The sequence below is a fragment of the Vanessa atalanta genome, chromosome 5, assembly GCF_905147765.1.
Source record: "Vanessa atalanta chromosome 5, ilVanAtal1.2, whole genome shotgun sequence".
Taxonomy (NCBI): Eukaryota; Metazoa; Arthropoda; class Insecta; order Lepidoptera; family Nymphalidae; genus Vanessa; species Vanessa atalanta.
This window is the reverse complement of record NC_061875.1, coordinates 13,575,312-13,593,010: the sequence shown is the minus strand read 5'-3', so window position 1 is coordinate 13,593,010 and position 17,699 is coordinate 13,575,312. Positions and strand designations below refer to the sequence as shown.

Sequence of the window (17,699 nt, the reverse complement as noted above, 5' to 3'; positions counted from 1 at the left end):
TTCATTGAAGATAAGTATGTTTATCTTGTGGTGCAGATATTGTGGTAGCGCGACAGCCGCTTGCAGACCGGCTCGAATCGATTCGCCCCGAACTTCCATTTTTATAGTTAATTTTCACAATGGAAACCCTTATATTTTATTCAAACGCGTTTCTCTATTTGATATCATATTATTCGGCTGTTCAAACACTTTTTCCTCAAGCTTGGAAACTGAAAGAATTGATTGTACGCGGTCTGCACTGAATATTTATGAGGGTTAAGTGTGTATGCGAACTCGTTGAATGTTTAATCTCTATTTGGCGGTAGTGGAAAGCGACCCGGGTTCACCGCATGCCTAGATCAAATGGAACTTCTCTGAAAACCGAATACGTGTAGTGCCAAATCTATTTGATATGTTAAAATTTAAACACCAATTAGTGATTCAAGTGGACGACTATCAGATAATAACGAGGCTTAATTATAGAATGATGTAGACTCCGATCTAATTTATGATTTTAATTAATTTTGAAAATTGAAATTAAGCGCTAGTTCGTACGACTTATAAAACGTGTAGTACATAAAGCGTTGATCGTAAAAGTGGCGTTGATAGTGAGTCATTTCTAGATGTGAGTATATCTTCAGATCCGCGACTTCTGAACGCGTTTATTTTTTACTCCACGAAGGGGAAGAAGTCCTTAATAATGTATAGTATTGTTAGAAAGAATACAAAGAGGTGAGTAAACCCCTTACGGTTCAATGTTTCTTTAACTGTGGAGGAACGAAGCAGTTTCATTGTTTTAGAACTTTTGTAATAGGTTAAGGCAAAAAAACTATACGGCGTATTGGTTACTTAAGGTACGTTCATTGTAGTAGAAGCGAAATGCAAACAAAATATTTGTGATCAAAGCTACAATAAAACAATTTAACTTGAAATAGTAAGAGTAAAATGTAAATCAGTAAGAGTAAAATAGCTCTATAATGAAATGATACAACAAACTGACTGCATCACTACAAACTTTGTTCAACTTATGCCCGATGAGACACTTGTCAAGAAAATTACAAAAACATAAAATCGCATAAGAGTGAAGTCAGTTTGCGCAGGAGCGTACCTGAGGCGTGGTGCGGGTGCGGCGCGCGGTAGACATGCGCGCGGTCCGGAGCGCGGTCGAGCTGCGCGCGCACCACGCTCGGCCGCTCTGTCACCGCGTCACGCTGCACCGCGCGGCTCGCGTTCACGCGACGCGTTGCTGCAACGCCACGCGGTTTATGAGCTGGTATGACTTTAGCAAATAATATGGAAGTAAATAAAATAAAATGTTTATTGCTTTTGCACACATCGTCGCGAAAGCGCTTAATGCTCTTTACAGACTCGTCATGGGTCTTAGCTTTTACTAGTTTTAATTCCTATTAACTCGTTTCACAGTAAAAGAAAAATAGATTAGAATACCTGTCCTGTTCGAAAATTTTAGAACAATATAAATTGACAATATATTATTTTTTTAACATACTTTAATTAGCAATACCTGTGAGCTGTCACGTGTGTATCTTATCTCAGAACGGATTTTTGCTATTACTACTTACTTAATTTTGCATTTGTATTATCTAGAGTTAGTGTTAAATAAAAACTTTAGTAAGCAAATTAAATTACACTAAAAATTAAAAGGAATTTATTATAAATAATACCATTTAATGGAGGATCTGGATTATGGGCTACGGACTAAAGCGCCTTAATTCTTTATATCTCACACCAGCGATAATTCCAAAAAGAAATTTATATTTTTTTATAGTATATGGTAGGTTGGCGGGCACTATAATACTATAGTAGTAGAATATTTGATGAGTTAGTGATACCTACTTAAACCAACTTGCACGAAGCCCTACTACCAAGTTTAAAAAAGAAAAGGCGCAGGGATTCGCAATACAGGTACATTCTTAGTACGTCTCGACATCACAAGGCGATACAAATTCCAAATTTACTTTACATTGATAGTCATCCAGGACGTTGCCTTTTATACATATTTACGACACAGACATCTTCCTTTATTGTGAACGGGTCTAAGTGGAAACACGTCCAGCGCGATTCACTGCTTCACATTACCATACAATGTTAACACGAGGCGGGTACTACGCCGAGGATAATGACAACTTCAGTTATTTTACTAGGTGGGAACTTCAGTTCCAGAAGATAACGATACTTATCATTTTGTTTATAAAGCAAATTTTGCGGTGTTTTAATTTTTTGCCAGTGTTAATACAGGTATTTAAGTCAAGTACATTTTAATAAAGACAGGGGTAATTCATCTTGTGCCTAACGAACGCAGACATCGCGAGGATCTATTGGATGAAATTCTGCCACATGTGTATTCTCATAAACCAGTAAATCGTTTTGGAAGTCTTTCCCCTTAGAAGAGAGGAGTGAAATAGCAACCTTTTGCCCAGCCATGTCTGTATCTCTGCGTTATTCTTCTAAGCGACTCAACTGATTTTGAAACGATTAACTAACTAATAGAGAATGATAATCGAGGAAAAAACTATTTTGTACGCTCACATGGCTAACGCTGATTAACTTTAGGCGATACATCAAAATATTGTTGAATTACTAGAAAAAGTAGGTCTGAAAAAGGCTTATAATCAAATAAAAATATATTTTATTCAAGTAGGCTCATGAAAGCACATTTGATTCGTCATTATACAGTGTTGAATTACACCTAAATATATAAGCTATATATTAAGGGTACTTTCAAGAAAATACTTTATTAATAAATGCAAAATGCAAACGTTCAAGCCGGAGCGGTTCGCTAGTGTAATTTTATATTTTGAAATAGTTCTGCCGTCGGTTAGTATTTTTTACAATACTAATTTCATTTTAATCCGATTAAAATATTAAAATTAATTCAATTCCATATGTTTACATGTTAATCGCTTGAATTAATAAACTTAATGTACTGATTATCAGAGTTTATTAAACTAAATGATTATATCTCAATTATATAATTGTTATTACAAAATTCGATTTAATTACGTAAAACAATAAAATAATTCTGTGCTTAGAATTGTTTTAATAATTTGTCACATTACTAATAATTAGTAAAACCATTTTGAAATAATACCAACGGCTTGAAAATAACACAAATACAAGTAGGGCTATTCTGAACAAGAACTCGAATCTCACCGCAGAAAATGAACTTGAAATGTCACAATGTTTTGAGTGCTTATACATACATATGATATAAAATGGCGTATCTGTATTGTCAACGACAGTAAATTCTTACAGAATCTCAATGTTGAATTAAATTCACAATGGAAACATTATGTTTGTGTTTATAGTACTGGATAATTGTCAGGACCGTCAGCTCGTAATGAATCTAGCTAGATTCTGTTTAATAGCAATTTGATATTAATCTACAGCATACGTGTATTACTTTTAATATAACGGACGAACTTCGATTAAATCATAAACACACTAAGCTAACCTATTCTATATTGAATGCTCTGTTCATAGCAGTTTCCAACTTATTTAGATCTCAATGAGTGTCAATTAGAGCCGAGATATCCCAGTGGTTAGAAAGCGTGCATCTTAACCGATGATTTCGGGTTCAAACCCAGGCAGGCACCACTGAAATTTCATGTGCTTAATTTGTGTCTATAATTCATCTCGTGCTCGGCGGTAAAGGAAAACAACGTGAGGAAACCTGCATGTGTCTAATTTCAACGAAATTCTGCCACATGTGTATTCCGCTAACCCGCATTGGAGCAGCGTGGTGGAATATGCTCAAACCTTCTCCTCAAAGGGAGAGGAGGCCTTTATCCCAGCAGTAGGACATTTACGGGCTGCTAATGCTAATGAGTGTCAATTGAAGGACGATATATATTATATTAAAGTTTTAATAACTTCACGAAAAAGAATTTCATGAAATAAGAATTTATTTCACTAAATACTAAATAAACTAAAAAAATATAGCTTAATTAATATTAGTTGACTAAAGAGAAGAGCAAACAACTCATATTAATATAAACATAAATATGTATATCATAACAAATTATATTTAATTATTTTTAATTAATTATCAAATTCGATTTTCACAATTACTGAGCGTCCCTTGAACATTTTTTTATTGCACACTAAAATACAACTGGAACTAAATTTACTAAGGTTATATACATAATACGACTTTGTATAATCTCAATTAGGATGGGTACCATTTAAGATTGTACCACCAAGCAGAGATGTTCCACTATAAAGTGCGAGTGACTCAGTGTAATTACATGTACAAGGTGTATATCATCGTAGATCGTGTATTTAGCATTCCTACAGTAACTCAGCTGGGATAAATTGAAATTAAAAAATATAATCCGTCTTTATATATAGCAGTACATTTCAGGTTGCTTACATACATTTATAATACTTACTTTCTTTGTTAGCATTGCTTTTCATCTCAGTTGCTTTCGGTGATGTTGAAGGCATCGGTATCTCTGAAGAAAAAATTAAATATTAGAATGTTTACTTAACCTGATATGGTATATTTTAGCATTAGCATTAGCAGCCCGTAAATGTCCCACTGCTGGGATAAAGGCCTCCTCTCCCTTTGAGGAGAAGATTTGGAGCATATTCCACCTCGCTGCTCCAATGCGGGTTGACGGAATACACATGTGGCAGAATTTCAGCGAAATTAGACACATGCAGGTTTCCTCACGATGTTTTCCTTCACCCCCGAGCACGAGATGAATTATATACATAAATTAAGCATATGAAATTTCAGTTGTGCCTGCCTGGGTCTGAACCCGAAATCATCGGTTAAGATGCACGCGTTCTAGCCACTGGGCCATCTCGGCTCTCGATGGTATATTTGTTTGAGGTTAATAGACTTCGCTTGCCATTAGTGGCAATACAACACATCAACTTTGTACTATACCTGTCGCCGTGACAACAGTCGAAGGATATTATATCTGAATTAAATAATATTACCGAATAATTGTAAGGGCCGTTAGCTCATAATAAATCTTGTATTAAATATTTCATCTAAATGTATGCTTTTAATTATGTAATCTAGCTTTACATTTTATTAATGTATACTAAATCAGTATTTATGTATTTTCAGATTCAGTACAGACAGAGTACAGAGTCAGTAGTCTGCAGTGCGATTCTGTAAGAAATCACTTCGCATCTCACTCGTGAAATGTTGATCACTAATTTACGGTGATACGCCTTTTTTATACGTATGTATGTATATGGTATACATTTTATAATTATTATAGTCAACGTGTAAGATATTCTGACATGTCACGCACGTGTTCAGCGGTGAGTTTCGAGTTTCTTCTTACAGAATACGTCTACTGATTCTAATACATGATGTCACATTTTTTTTTTATAATATTCCTTTTTTATGTTATACAATCGAATCGCTAAACGGTAATAATAATGAGTTATTATTATTATTACCATCGTTATGTTTAAAATGTTATAAGTGATCAGGACGGTCAATTGTATTTTTTCTCTTTTTATACTGATGTGACTTATGTGCTGTGAGCCAAGATGGCCCAATGGTTAGAACACGTACATCTCAACCGATGATTTCGGGTTCAAACCCAGGCAGGCACCACTGAATTTTCATGTGCTTAGTTTGTGTTTATAATTCATCTCGTGCTCGGCGGTGAAGGAAAACATCGCGAGAAAACCTGCATGTGTCTAATTTCAACGAAATTCTGCCACATGTGTATTCCGCCAACCCGCATTGGAGCAGCGTGATGAAATATGCTCCAAACCTCTCCTAAAAGGGAGAGGAGGCCTTTAGCCCAGCAGTGGGAAATTTACAGGCTGCTAATGCATACTGTTGTGATTGTGGTAAGTGATTATAAAACGTAATATTATACAACATTCAATATGTCCGTATTGGACATTGGTTATTCATATATTTATGAACTGGAATACAGCTCATGTAACATATAACGCATAATATAGTAGCACATATTGATTTATATTATGTAATAATCTTAAGTGATTGGTCGTGGGTGAATTCGGTTTTAATATTAGATTTCATTCACGAACTCGCGCGCCTTCACGTTGAATTATTATTGACCGCACTTACAAGTATAACTTGTAATTTGTTGTGGAGACGTATTTATTGTTTACATAAAGTTACTTTAAATACAAATTTTAATCAGGTCGTTATATATATTTGTATAATTATCTCTTAATATATTTAAAAAAACAATTGTCGCCTCCGTGAATATGTGCTTATCCCAAAGATTGCCTGGCAGAGAATGTCGAGAGAAAATCCGTTTAATCCGTCTTTTATATATAATAAAATATTTTAGGGATAATAAAGTTGAATAAATAAATATTCTTACCGTAAAGTCTAATGGAGCCTTCGGTTTCCCCTAGCGAGTTTTTCGAGATGCATCTGTAGTTACCGAAATCGCCGGTCTGAAGATTCCGCACAGTGAGTTTCATGTGCGCTCTGTTGACAAATGGTAGACTTTAAGAATCAGGCTGCAGATCCTAAACTCATAGGTACAAACTCCGGTCTGACAATTAAAAACTTATTCAGTATATCTATCTAGATATCATCACCAGCCCGATGTTGGAAAATTGGTAGTTCAAATTCTCCCCAGAATACACGTGAAGCCTTTCCTGTACCTGACCTGTGAGATAATGTAAGTGTGTGAAATTATCTTTTAAATTTTATCTATTAAATTTTCAGAATGTACACGGAAATCGGTTTACAGGACATGGCATTATTACTTCTTTTGAATTAATTATGAGTGTGATTTTTTATTATGTGCATACACCTTTTGACATAAAGGCTACATGATGAACTTGTTCGATAAACCCTCAATTTAGTGTCAAGTCGCTCGATTTCATACATTATCTTGTTAAACATTGTTTTTTAATTACAAATTAAAATTTCGAATGTTAACTATTTGAGTAAGTATTAAAGAAGTAGTGAAAAAAAAAGAAATTATATTTATCATTAAAATATTATGTTAGCAATGAGTGTATAAACTATTTTTAACAACGCCATAAAAGAAGACCTTCTCAGGCAGGTACATAAATAAATGCACCTATTTTAAAAATATAAAAATCGTAGTAAGTAAGCTTAGTGGTATTAAATATATAAGTACAATTATGTAAAACATCATAACATAAACAAATTCGTATTACTAAAATATAAGAAAATGTTTATTGTACTCTAGAGTAAAGTATACCATTTTGACACACAACTTTTCACCTCAACCGCAATTTAAAGTTAATATTCAAAACAAAGTGAACCCTTATAATATTCAATTTCAAGTTTATTGTAGTTCAAATTAATTAACAGGTGCCAAATATGAAATGTAATTAATATCAGCATATTACATAACTAATGATCATTAAACGACATACATAGCGTTTTAACACGATTTTAATTGCATTAAAAATATTATATTTTTTTGATGACACGCGCGTTTATTCGTTTTCTTTTTTTTGTCCTTCAGTCAAAGTCAAAGTCAAAAATCTTTATTCAATATAGAAGTGTTTACACTTGCTTATTGATTGTCAAAAATCTACCACCGGTTCGGAATTTAGCACCTCGGACTTGAAAAGAACCGGCGAAAGAAACTCAGCGGAATTTTTTTTTTTTTTACTATTTTGCATGTACAGTAATAATTATATTTTAGTTATTTGAAACAGCCTGGAGGCGATCATTTCATTCCCAAGGTGTGCAGTCAACTAAAAAGTCATTAGTGTTGTAATATCCTTTAGCACACAAATGCTCTTTAACGGTTCTTTTGAATTTTATAATTGAATAATTTTGAACGTTTTCTGGGATCCTGTTGTAAAAACGTATACATTGCCCCACAAAAAGAGTTAATGACCCTGTGTAATCGGGTACATTACACAGGGTTGGGTTAAAATACCGTTTCTTAAATGCTTCTTCAATACCATTCGATCATCCGTATAATTCTGCGAAATCCAAGCGTCTGCGTCGTTTATAAAATATAGTCAGTCGTGTCATATTTTCGTCACATACACATTAGGTACGGAATGGTAAGCGCATCTACCTTGGCGCACGCATTAGTGAAAATTCCGGGCAGTTGGCTAGTTTCCATTAAAATACGCCGCAATGATCAGAATCTGTTCACTTGAGTATTAAAACTTGAGTATTTTGCTTAATTGTAAGTGTTTAAGGAAATACATTGTTAAGATGGCTGTCGTAAGGTTTGAGTTAAATGTCTAGTTTTTATTTATTTTAAATTATGAGTTTTTTATTACATTGGAAACTAACTCGGTTTTTTTTTTTAAATGTTCTCGATAGTTCTTTCTTTTCTTTCAGATTTTATAATTATTATTTATTAAGGTATATTTTCTATTGAATAACAAATCACAAAGATCAAAAGAAGGAAACATAATAAGAATGGGCATCACAATAGACGGTTCTAACATCGATAACTAATAATTTCAAATAACCTTTGTTTAATCATTTGAACTTTAAAATCGGGGATGTTGTATTTATTTATAACTATACAGTATACATATATACTAATTAACAATATGTAAATACTCCACATATTTTATTATAGTAATAGATATTAAATAAACGTATAATTACATACGATCGGATGAATGAAAAAAAAAATATCTCAAAATAGAAATTCGATTCTAAGAAATATTTCCAACCAATCTTATAAATACAGAAGAGATAAATATTTAGAAGAGCATTCTATAGTTTATTCATCAGTACATTGACGGACTCTTCTAGGAATTATATATATAGTATATAGTAATCTAGGTCCTAATTTATTAGGAAGCTATTCTAAGTATTTTCCAATGTGATTTTCGTCACGGCTAGCATTCTCAGTGGAGAACAGCCAACTACGCTGAAGATATAATATTTCGTATATGTTGTAGCGTATTTAGGTTAATGCATCTATTGAAACGTTAATTATTGTCCGTGGTAAGATCTTGATGTATGACGTACTTCCTCTTCGTGTGGGCCGCGTGTACATGTGCTTATCTTTAGTCCACCGTGATTTAAAGATAGCTGATGTATCACGATTATCCTTCTCCTATTCTCCAAGTATGTGAAGATCAAGGGATCGTTCCCAGGAAAAAAGTGTCTTCTAGAGTAAGAACTCGGATTTCGAAGTAACAAATCCTTTTTCTAGTCACATCAATGCAGTCAATTTACCTCTCGCGCGTACATACTTTACAAAGTGCTACTAGCTGCACAGACGCACGTAAGTTCACACACTCTTATACGATACGATGGCACGTCGACAAGCCGGAGAGAGTTTAAGCAAAGGACTAATGTCTTAACGACCAATGCTGTACAGTCAACGTCGAACTAACATCCATACTTGCGAACGCTACCATCTACTACTTCGCATATCTTAACAGAATAACCCAATACATTTTTACGGACCCATCTGATTGAAATACAATATGATAATTGACAAGATAATGATGTGTTGCTGGTCGTTAGTCAAGGTGTCATAGTCTGAATACCGTGGGGTGAATTCGTTTTCCCCTGTACCTGATTATACAATCACCATTTGACTATTATTCGAGTCTTAGTACTGCATTAGGTCGATTACTCAGTGTATAGGAGCTTCATTATAATAATCGTCAATGCATAATACAATATACGGATTACGAGTGCTTGAGAGAGTGCTCTCAGCGAGCATTTAATATTAATTATGTGTGATGCGCAAGTAACTCGCCTCGTACAACTTTAACGATATCGGCGTACGAGGTTCATTTACATCGGAGTAATGTTTGACATTTGCAAATGTTAGGACAGTTGTACTAGAGCAGAGAAGAATCATTCGTTTCAAATTGCGTATATTCAAGACGACATTTGTAAGAGACTCTATAACTATTGTATGTATATATATATATATATATATAAATATATATATATATATATATATATATTTGTTTCCTCAAAATTCCGTCATCAATGAACCAATTTGAACCAATGTATTTTTTGTTTGGGATATTCTAGTGCAATTAAAATTTGATGTAATGTAATTTTGTATGAGCTACGTCATCCATCCCACTGTTCTGAACACGTATTATTTACTTCTTTACTTCGATGGTGGTCATAAAAAAGTAACGTAACAGTTTGTATAGGTTCCACTGCTAGACTATGTATGTATACACGAGGGACCGAATATAACATTTACGGCAAGGGTCTCACATTTTTCAGATTTTGGAACGAAGTTCTTTTATGCGGCTTATATTAGAGTAAATTGGCAGAAAATGTCACGTAAGGAGAGTGCGTTATGTTTGTTTTTTCACTATGCCTGTTATTTAATACATAATCGTTCCGACATGATGTCTCAAAGTAAGTCCTGCTTTTTTTTCAAACTCTTTATGGACATATTAAAACTACAAAATTACACATGTATATTTGTTTATGAGATTCTAGTAACAACTGTAAAATATATTGCCGAGTTAATTATTAATTATTTTATTGGTCATTTCATATTATATATTTGTTTACATTTATAAAAAAAAATATAGCGAATAAAACCTTTTCATATTTGACGAAACTAAATTCATGAATTTATTTTTAAAAATAGACGTTTAAAATATATCGTAAGCTTTGAGATTGAGGAAGAACGATACGACTACGGAATATATTTCACCCTGAAGAGGGTTTCTTTTGAAAATAAAATTTAATATTACAAGATCCGTGAAGTCAGCTGCTGAAACGTTAACGGTTAATATTGCTGATATTATTTATGAGAGAGATAATGTTATGTTATTCAGATAAAATAAAACAGTAGTATTTAAGATTCGATTAGTATTTAACAAATAATAATACGAAATATATGTTTGGATGTAATATTTATCAAAGTAAGAGACACAAGTCGAGTGAAACCTGTGCCTCACTGTGAATCACCACTCATTTTAGTAGTATTTATAATTAGTTCTGTGTTGTATGGAAACAACGCGAGGAAATCTGCACGTGTATATAATCTGCTATATGTGGTTGACAACGAATTTCGAAAAGGAAAAGTGGGGTAGGTGCAGCGGTTAGACATTTGCAGACTGTTATTTTTACTATACAATTATAATAAATGTTTTGGTCCTGAATTAAAATTGATGAATACGCACTCTGCAAAATAAAGATATGCATAGTTAACATGATACTGTGCTCGCTCTTAAAAAGCGACCCCGTGTTAGTCCCCCAACTGATAAAAAGGGATTTACTTTGCAGTGTAAAATTTTTAATAACAATAGTAGTCAATAATGTCCTTTTAAATTACAACAACTTTTATTCAGTAAAATAATTATAAATTAAATAAATAAACTAAGTACATGGTAATATTTGTTAGTATTCAAATATATCGGTTTGGTAAACTCTGATAACAAGAGTTTTCCAAACCGATAAACTTCTAAATCAAATCGCGCAAATTCTCTTTTCAACTATTATTATTATTATTATATTATAAATGGCGTCTTCGTGAAAAGAGTTAAACTCTTAAATACACTGATTTTAAATTTATAAAACACAAAAAAACGAACCGCTTTTTCTAAATAGTCCTGAAATTTACCTGTATGAGTTTTCCTCGGTGTTAATGGCATATTTTTTAGTTGGGAGCACCATGACATTATCGTACACCCAGTAGGAGATGGCTCGAGGGTGTGCTTCAGTGTGACAGTCCACGGTGACGTCGGTACCAGCGGGAGCACCCACCAGCTGATTTGGTACCCAGATCATTGGTGAGACTGAAAAAATATTTTTACTTAAGTATAGATGAATACTTTAAGTTTTTACAAATAATAATAATAACGATATTAGTAAAAAAATATTTGGAGACTGCTGACGATGAGTTTCTGATGACTCTGGACGGAATTGGTTTTTCACAATTCCTGCTCTCTCTATTCAATTTTTTTTTTCAGTTTTTAAAAAAAACATTTAAGCCTTATAGTACTAGAAAAATGTAAAAGATTTAACATTTCGCTTTATTGCCTCCACTAGTGACAGAACTGCTTGTTCATTTTTTGCACTGAGAATCGGAATCGCGATGCAACTAGAAAAAGTTGCAAGCGTTCTTGCCATTCCTCGCGGTCATGATTTGTTATTTTTAATTTGGGCTGTATTTAATTAAGTATATTTAATTCATGACCATTATACTCTTGCAGTTTAGCTTGAAAATTTACTGATAATTGATACATATTTGGCAAGCTCGATTTATGGACTAGTGGTCCGTTCTGATTTCGTACGGGTAAAATTCATTCATTAAGTTACCTACTTCTTCCCCTTGAAGTTAAAATTTAAAAAAAAGCGTGTTTTAGTGAGAGTCTACGTCGCGTACCTTCAAGTAATAGTTAATTAAGTTTATTTATCCTCTCCCACAGGCATTACCTGTAGTTTCACAGATCACATGATAATCAGTCATAGACCGTCAGTTAGTGGTATTTCATTGAATTTTATTTAGTATATATTTTATAGTGTCATTATTTTCATCTCTCTTTCTTCTCTCATAAAAAAGGTTTATAAAACATTTTTCTAATATCTCTTATTATAATCTTGAAAATTGACGCTAGTAATGAAAAACTTCCATAGCTACAGATAATTTCATTGTCGCTAGCGTCTTTAAGTGGAAATATTAATCATATCAATTTAAAACAACTCGACAGCGCGTGCAACGAAGTACGTTAAACTATAGGAAACTCTAAAGCAATTTATTAACTCTCAATAATGATAGATAGAGGCAAAGTTTCCCGAACGCGGCCGAATATAGCCGACGATTTTTCACATCTCCCTTGGATAATAAAATCCACACTTTGAGAACGTAATTCACATTCCCAGAGTTTATGATGGCAATTTTCAGGACGAATATTACTCGGGCCGCGTGATATGGTTTAATATTCTACGATGTTTTAAAATATTTATGAAGTCCACCTTTCTTTACGCGTACATGGAAGATGACTTCATTATCTTGCTCGTGTATGCTTAAAAGAGTCGTATTTTAATATTAAATTCCGTACATTTCCCCTTTACTTTGTACGACAGATCTTTAGCTTTAGAGATAGTTTTAGATTATTCTCGGAAAAAAACTGTACTTATTGATACAAATCTTTCTGTTGCTCATAAAAAAAACGACTCGAACTACGCTTAATTAAGCCTGACAAGTGCTTAGCTTTGAGGTAGTCAGATACAGAAAAAAATAGAATATACAAGTGTTTATTTAACTTCATATATTATTATGTGTCCCAATCAACTAAACTAACTTAAGAATATCATTTATATTGAATATTTTATATTATTTTTGAAGTCGGCTGATTATTTGTGTTTTTTTTTTTATTATTCTTATACTGACGAATTTCTGGACGGATAATCTCGATAACTTTTTAAAGGTCCAACGATGTATTTGCCGCAGATCAGTCTCATTTAACAAATTAGATGTCAAAGAAAAATCAAATATACTGATTAAAAATTTAATTATACATAATATGTAAATGCAAATGAGTGTTATGAACGTTGTGACCGGAAACACCGCGGGCGTTTTGTGGTGTAATTATTTCGGTTAATTATTTAATGTATTCTTACCTGCCAAATGTTAAATACGTTCGTAATAAATTGATCGATTTGATGTTAATTTGAAAAGGTTTCAAAATAATAGCCGAGGTGGCTCGATAGATGGAATAATTGGCTTTTAAAATAGCGCGGGTCCAAATCGAACCAATCAGCAGTGAATTTTCATGTACTTGATTTGTGTTTATCATTAATCTCATGCTTATGCTCCGTGAAGGAAAACATCGTGAGAAAACCTGCATTAATCGGATTAAATTCTGCCACAAGTGTATCACTGATCCGCATTGGAGCTGCGTTGTTAAGTAAGCAGCAATCCTAGATAATAGATAATAGAATTACGGACTTAAATTTTTATCTATTTCTATGATCAGAAGTTCTGACGATGAGAAGTCTGAACACTGTCGGCACTCGCGTCTTTGCGTTTTTTTTAATCGTATGTAAACGGTATTAATATATAATTGTAATATTTTTTCTAAAATCACACTCGGACATCTAAATATCTTTACAATGTACAGAATGAGCTTAATATTACCATCATTTTAAAATTGATAATTCATATTATAAATATTTAAATAAAAATTAAAGTATAAAAATATTAAATATGAGTGTTTTACTCTGAAAATATAATAATATGTACTAGCGACCCGCACCGGCGCACGGGTACAATGCTGATAAAAATTAAAAAGTAAAGGTTACAAAATGGTTGTTGTGGGTTATCCCTAAGAGATAGACATATACCATCCAGGACTTTTTGAAGAACTTTTTAAGGTGTACAATAAAAGTATTGTAGTACATTATTTTGATCTATCTCGTAGGGTTCAGCCAGCGTTTGCAATGTATTTATGCAAAAAATGTATTTATTTACGACATCACTTCAGAAACCTCTAAAATTATCAGTGTTTCTCTACTATATTAAGCATTTATTATACGTATAAACCTTCATCTTGAATTAATCCATCTATTAAAAAAAACCGCATCAAAATCCGTTGTGTAATTTTAAAGATCTAAGCATACATAGGGACAGACAGCGGTAAGCGACTTTGTTTTATAGTGTGTAATGATTATTCAGATAATGTATTGTACTAATTAATTCAGTAACAATATACATTGCCTGATCACTGGATTCTTTTATTTCGCGTTTATGTATGTATATAAAAATATAATATCATATAATATAGAATACTAAGATTTGCGTGCGTATCAATGACTATTTTAGCAAACTAATGGAAAATACTCATCATGAGTACGAAACAAACATATCTACAATATTTTTTCCTTATGACAAGACATAGTTAAAAGTTTCCCATACGATATCCCGTCTGGTACACAAAATTATAATAGTTTAGTTTATTTTAGAGACTCTGGATGAAGCCTATGCTAAAATAAAAAGCAAGGCAATCCAATCAAAGGCAGGTATATCCGCTATCTTAATATAAATTGAAAATGTGAGAAGGTAAAAAAATGGCAGACTCAATAAAAGCTAATAAATAAATAAGGTAATTTTTAATACCCGTGACGAACGGCACGATTCTCTTCGTTCTAACTGTAACGACAAGTCAAGTAAAATGCGATTGTGAATATAAGAAAAATCTCATTTTATAACAGTTCAATTTCCAATTTCTATAGAAAATTAATGTTATCGACTGAACGCAAGCCGGTTCGAACGCTGTGATTTCATTCAGTCAATGGAATTCATAAGAACAAATAGTCAACCGACTCGCGGTCTTTCTTTCATCGCGATTTGCATTTTTATTTATTTTTTTCATAATTATGAAAGAAGTTTTAATTCATATTATTAACTGAACATTTAAAAAAGACGCTTTTTATTTAAGGCTATCGAAGGTGTTTTTGGAATTCCTAGACAAAATAATAATCAATTATTTCGTCATAGGTTATAATTTTAGGTTCTTTATTGTGTCAAGACAAGTGGTATCGGTTCGGAAAAACTGCCGGCGAAAGCAGATTCAACAGAGTTGTATTGCGAGGCAGAAAATGCCTTAGAAATCGCGCTGTTGTGGATTTTCGGAAATCTAGTTGGCGCGGGTGAAACTTGGAATTTTGACGCAATTTTCGAAGGTAAAATTCAGCAGCCGTCCAAAATTATTATACTTTTTGAGTACAAACTTTTAGAGACAAATTACAGTAATTCTTTAGCTATTCGACATTTGACTTGATGCGTTTATTCTCACTGACGCAGAAAGAAAAAGTTTTTTTTTTGTCAAAATGTCATATATTTACATACATAGTATATTCATCATATTGAGAAGGGACCCGAATTTTTCCTAATGCTATACCACAACGGCACTTATCCGCCTAGCTACACCACTGATCGTAAATAAATAAAATGAATAAAGAAACCACAATTGAATGTATATTTTGTACTTATATGTAAGTTTGTAAAGCCGTGCGGTAGAAAGGAAATATTCTAATTAAACTCGCCGAAATCCAACATGATACTCGTCTACCCATTTAAATCGTTCAACACGTTGCATCGGTAGTCCAGTTTCTGGGTTCAAAGCCTGATTTCAGACTGTTATTTATCCGTTTTTTTTTCGTATTTGTTATATGGATAGCCATAATATACCTTGGAAACTAAGATGTTATGACCCTTCTGCCAGACGTCTCACTGGCTTACTCATTCTTCAAATCGGAACAGAGCGGTAAAGTGTGTGATGAGCGGGTGGCTGGTAGGTATCTACTCGGACGGGTTTGACAGAGCCCGACCACCAAGAGAAATTTTAGTTTTTTTTTGGTCATAAAATTTTAAGTCGTCCTTAATTTAAATTCGTTCCTCCGTCCGGTTTGGATCAACATCCAATATGTATCATCCAATATGTATCATAGTATCAACATACTATTTAATTTCCCACGCCTCGTAAAGCATGCTATCCATGGTTGATCCTGTGCATCTATATAAATCTATTCACTCATTAAAGTGCGCCTCTCGACCTTAAGTTATTATTGGCATGAGTAAGAGGTAAGGCAGCAAAAAAAATGGGGTTTACTTCTTTTCTTTTTCAATTAATTTATTATTAAAGCAGGGATCTTTATTAATGAATAAATCGATACTATTATTTATTTGACTATTATTTTATATTACGCTTTTATCCACTTTAGTTGACGTATATTCCAATATTACATATTATTGAAGTAAAGACTTTTCATAATCATGGAACAGACTATATAATAATAAGGATCATACAATAAGGATCAAGCGAAAGTAAAACAACAGACTTTAAACGTCCCATTGCTAAGGGCTTCTCCCCTATTAAGGAGAATGTTTGGAGCTTCCGGAACATTGCTTTAATGCATAATAAATTTCATTACGAATGAATTGTTAACAGAAAATAAACACGATCTGAACCCGCTATCGGCTAAGATTCACGTATTATACACCGCACCTGATTTAGGTGAAAAATATTCAAAATGGCAATATTGATTTCAACACGAGCAATACCTGGGACGTGCAACTTTAAAAATGTTTTCTTTCAATTATCACTCGCCGCCATCTTATTTAGTCAGCTGAGTTTGAAAAGTGAGATTATTTAAAAGTAATTCCGTTTTCTTAGGTAGATTTTTTATTCGTGTTTAATTAAATAATGACGCTTCAGTGCCGTTGAATTGTTTAATCGATTACGGACCAGTCAACTTAAATATTCAAATTGATTTTAACTGAATATATATCAACGTTGGTGAATAATTGTGTTTGTATTTTACCTAGTGGTACCACCTAAGTGGTTATTGTTATTCTATTGATACAAACGGCTTTAGAAATACATTTTTCTGATTACTTAAACAACGTTGTTTCCTCCTTTCGAATATCAAATCAATAAAATAGTATTTACACTCTTATCTTGCTGTGTTTCGATTTAATAAATTTATTATTTAAATGGTTATTAACCATAACCTCTAGCAGTATATCTGTGAAAGAAAAAATACTTCCACAAGGTTGTAAAAACAGTAAATAATAAAAGTACCGTGGTTTGATATAGAGGCTTTCAGTATGAATTATGAATTCCTCCATACCACATCGTAGCTATATCGTTGGTAGTGTTGCTTTTTATTGTCATTATAAAGACCGCGGAGGGGTTCGCATCTACAACAGTATTTCATATTTTAAGTCTTAAATAAAATGATAATTTAGAATAATATTTAATGCTTTTTTTATGTGTTGGTTTACGAAGCGGCA

At 33.0% G+C, this 17,699-nt stretch overlaps 1 protein-coding gene across 2 annotated transcripts in view; it reads right to left on the bottom strand.

Annotated features, from left to right (window-relative positions):
- LOC125064202 (lachesin-like) overlaps positions 1 to 17,699 on the bottom strand; it is an 84,569-nt gene that overhangs the window by 2,250 nt on the left and 64,620 nt on the right. For both annotated transcript variants that reach the window (XM_047671138.1, XM_047671140.1), the window contains exons 7-10: positions 11,523 to 11,697; positions 6,327 to 6,436; positions 4,389 to 4,451; positions 1,088 to 1,225 (exon numbers count right to left, since the gene is read on the bottom strand). In XM_047671138.1, the coding sequence (XP_047527094.1) occupies positions 1,088 to 1,225; positions 4,389 to 4,451; positions 6,327 to 6,436; positions 11,523 to 11,697 (486 nt within the window). The remainder of the gene's footprint in view (positions 1 to 1,087; positions 1,226 to 4,388; positions 4,452 to 6,326; positions 6,437 to 11,522; positions 11,698 to 17,699) is intronic.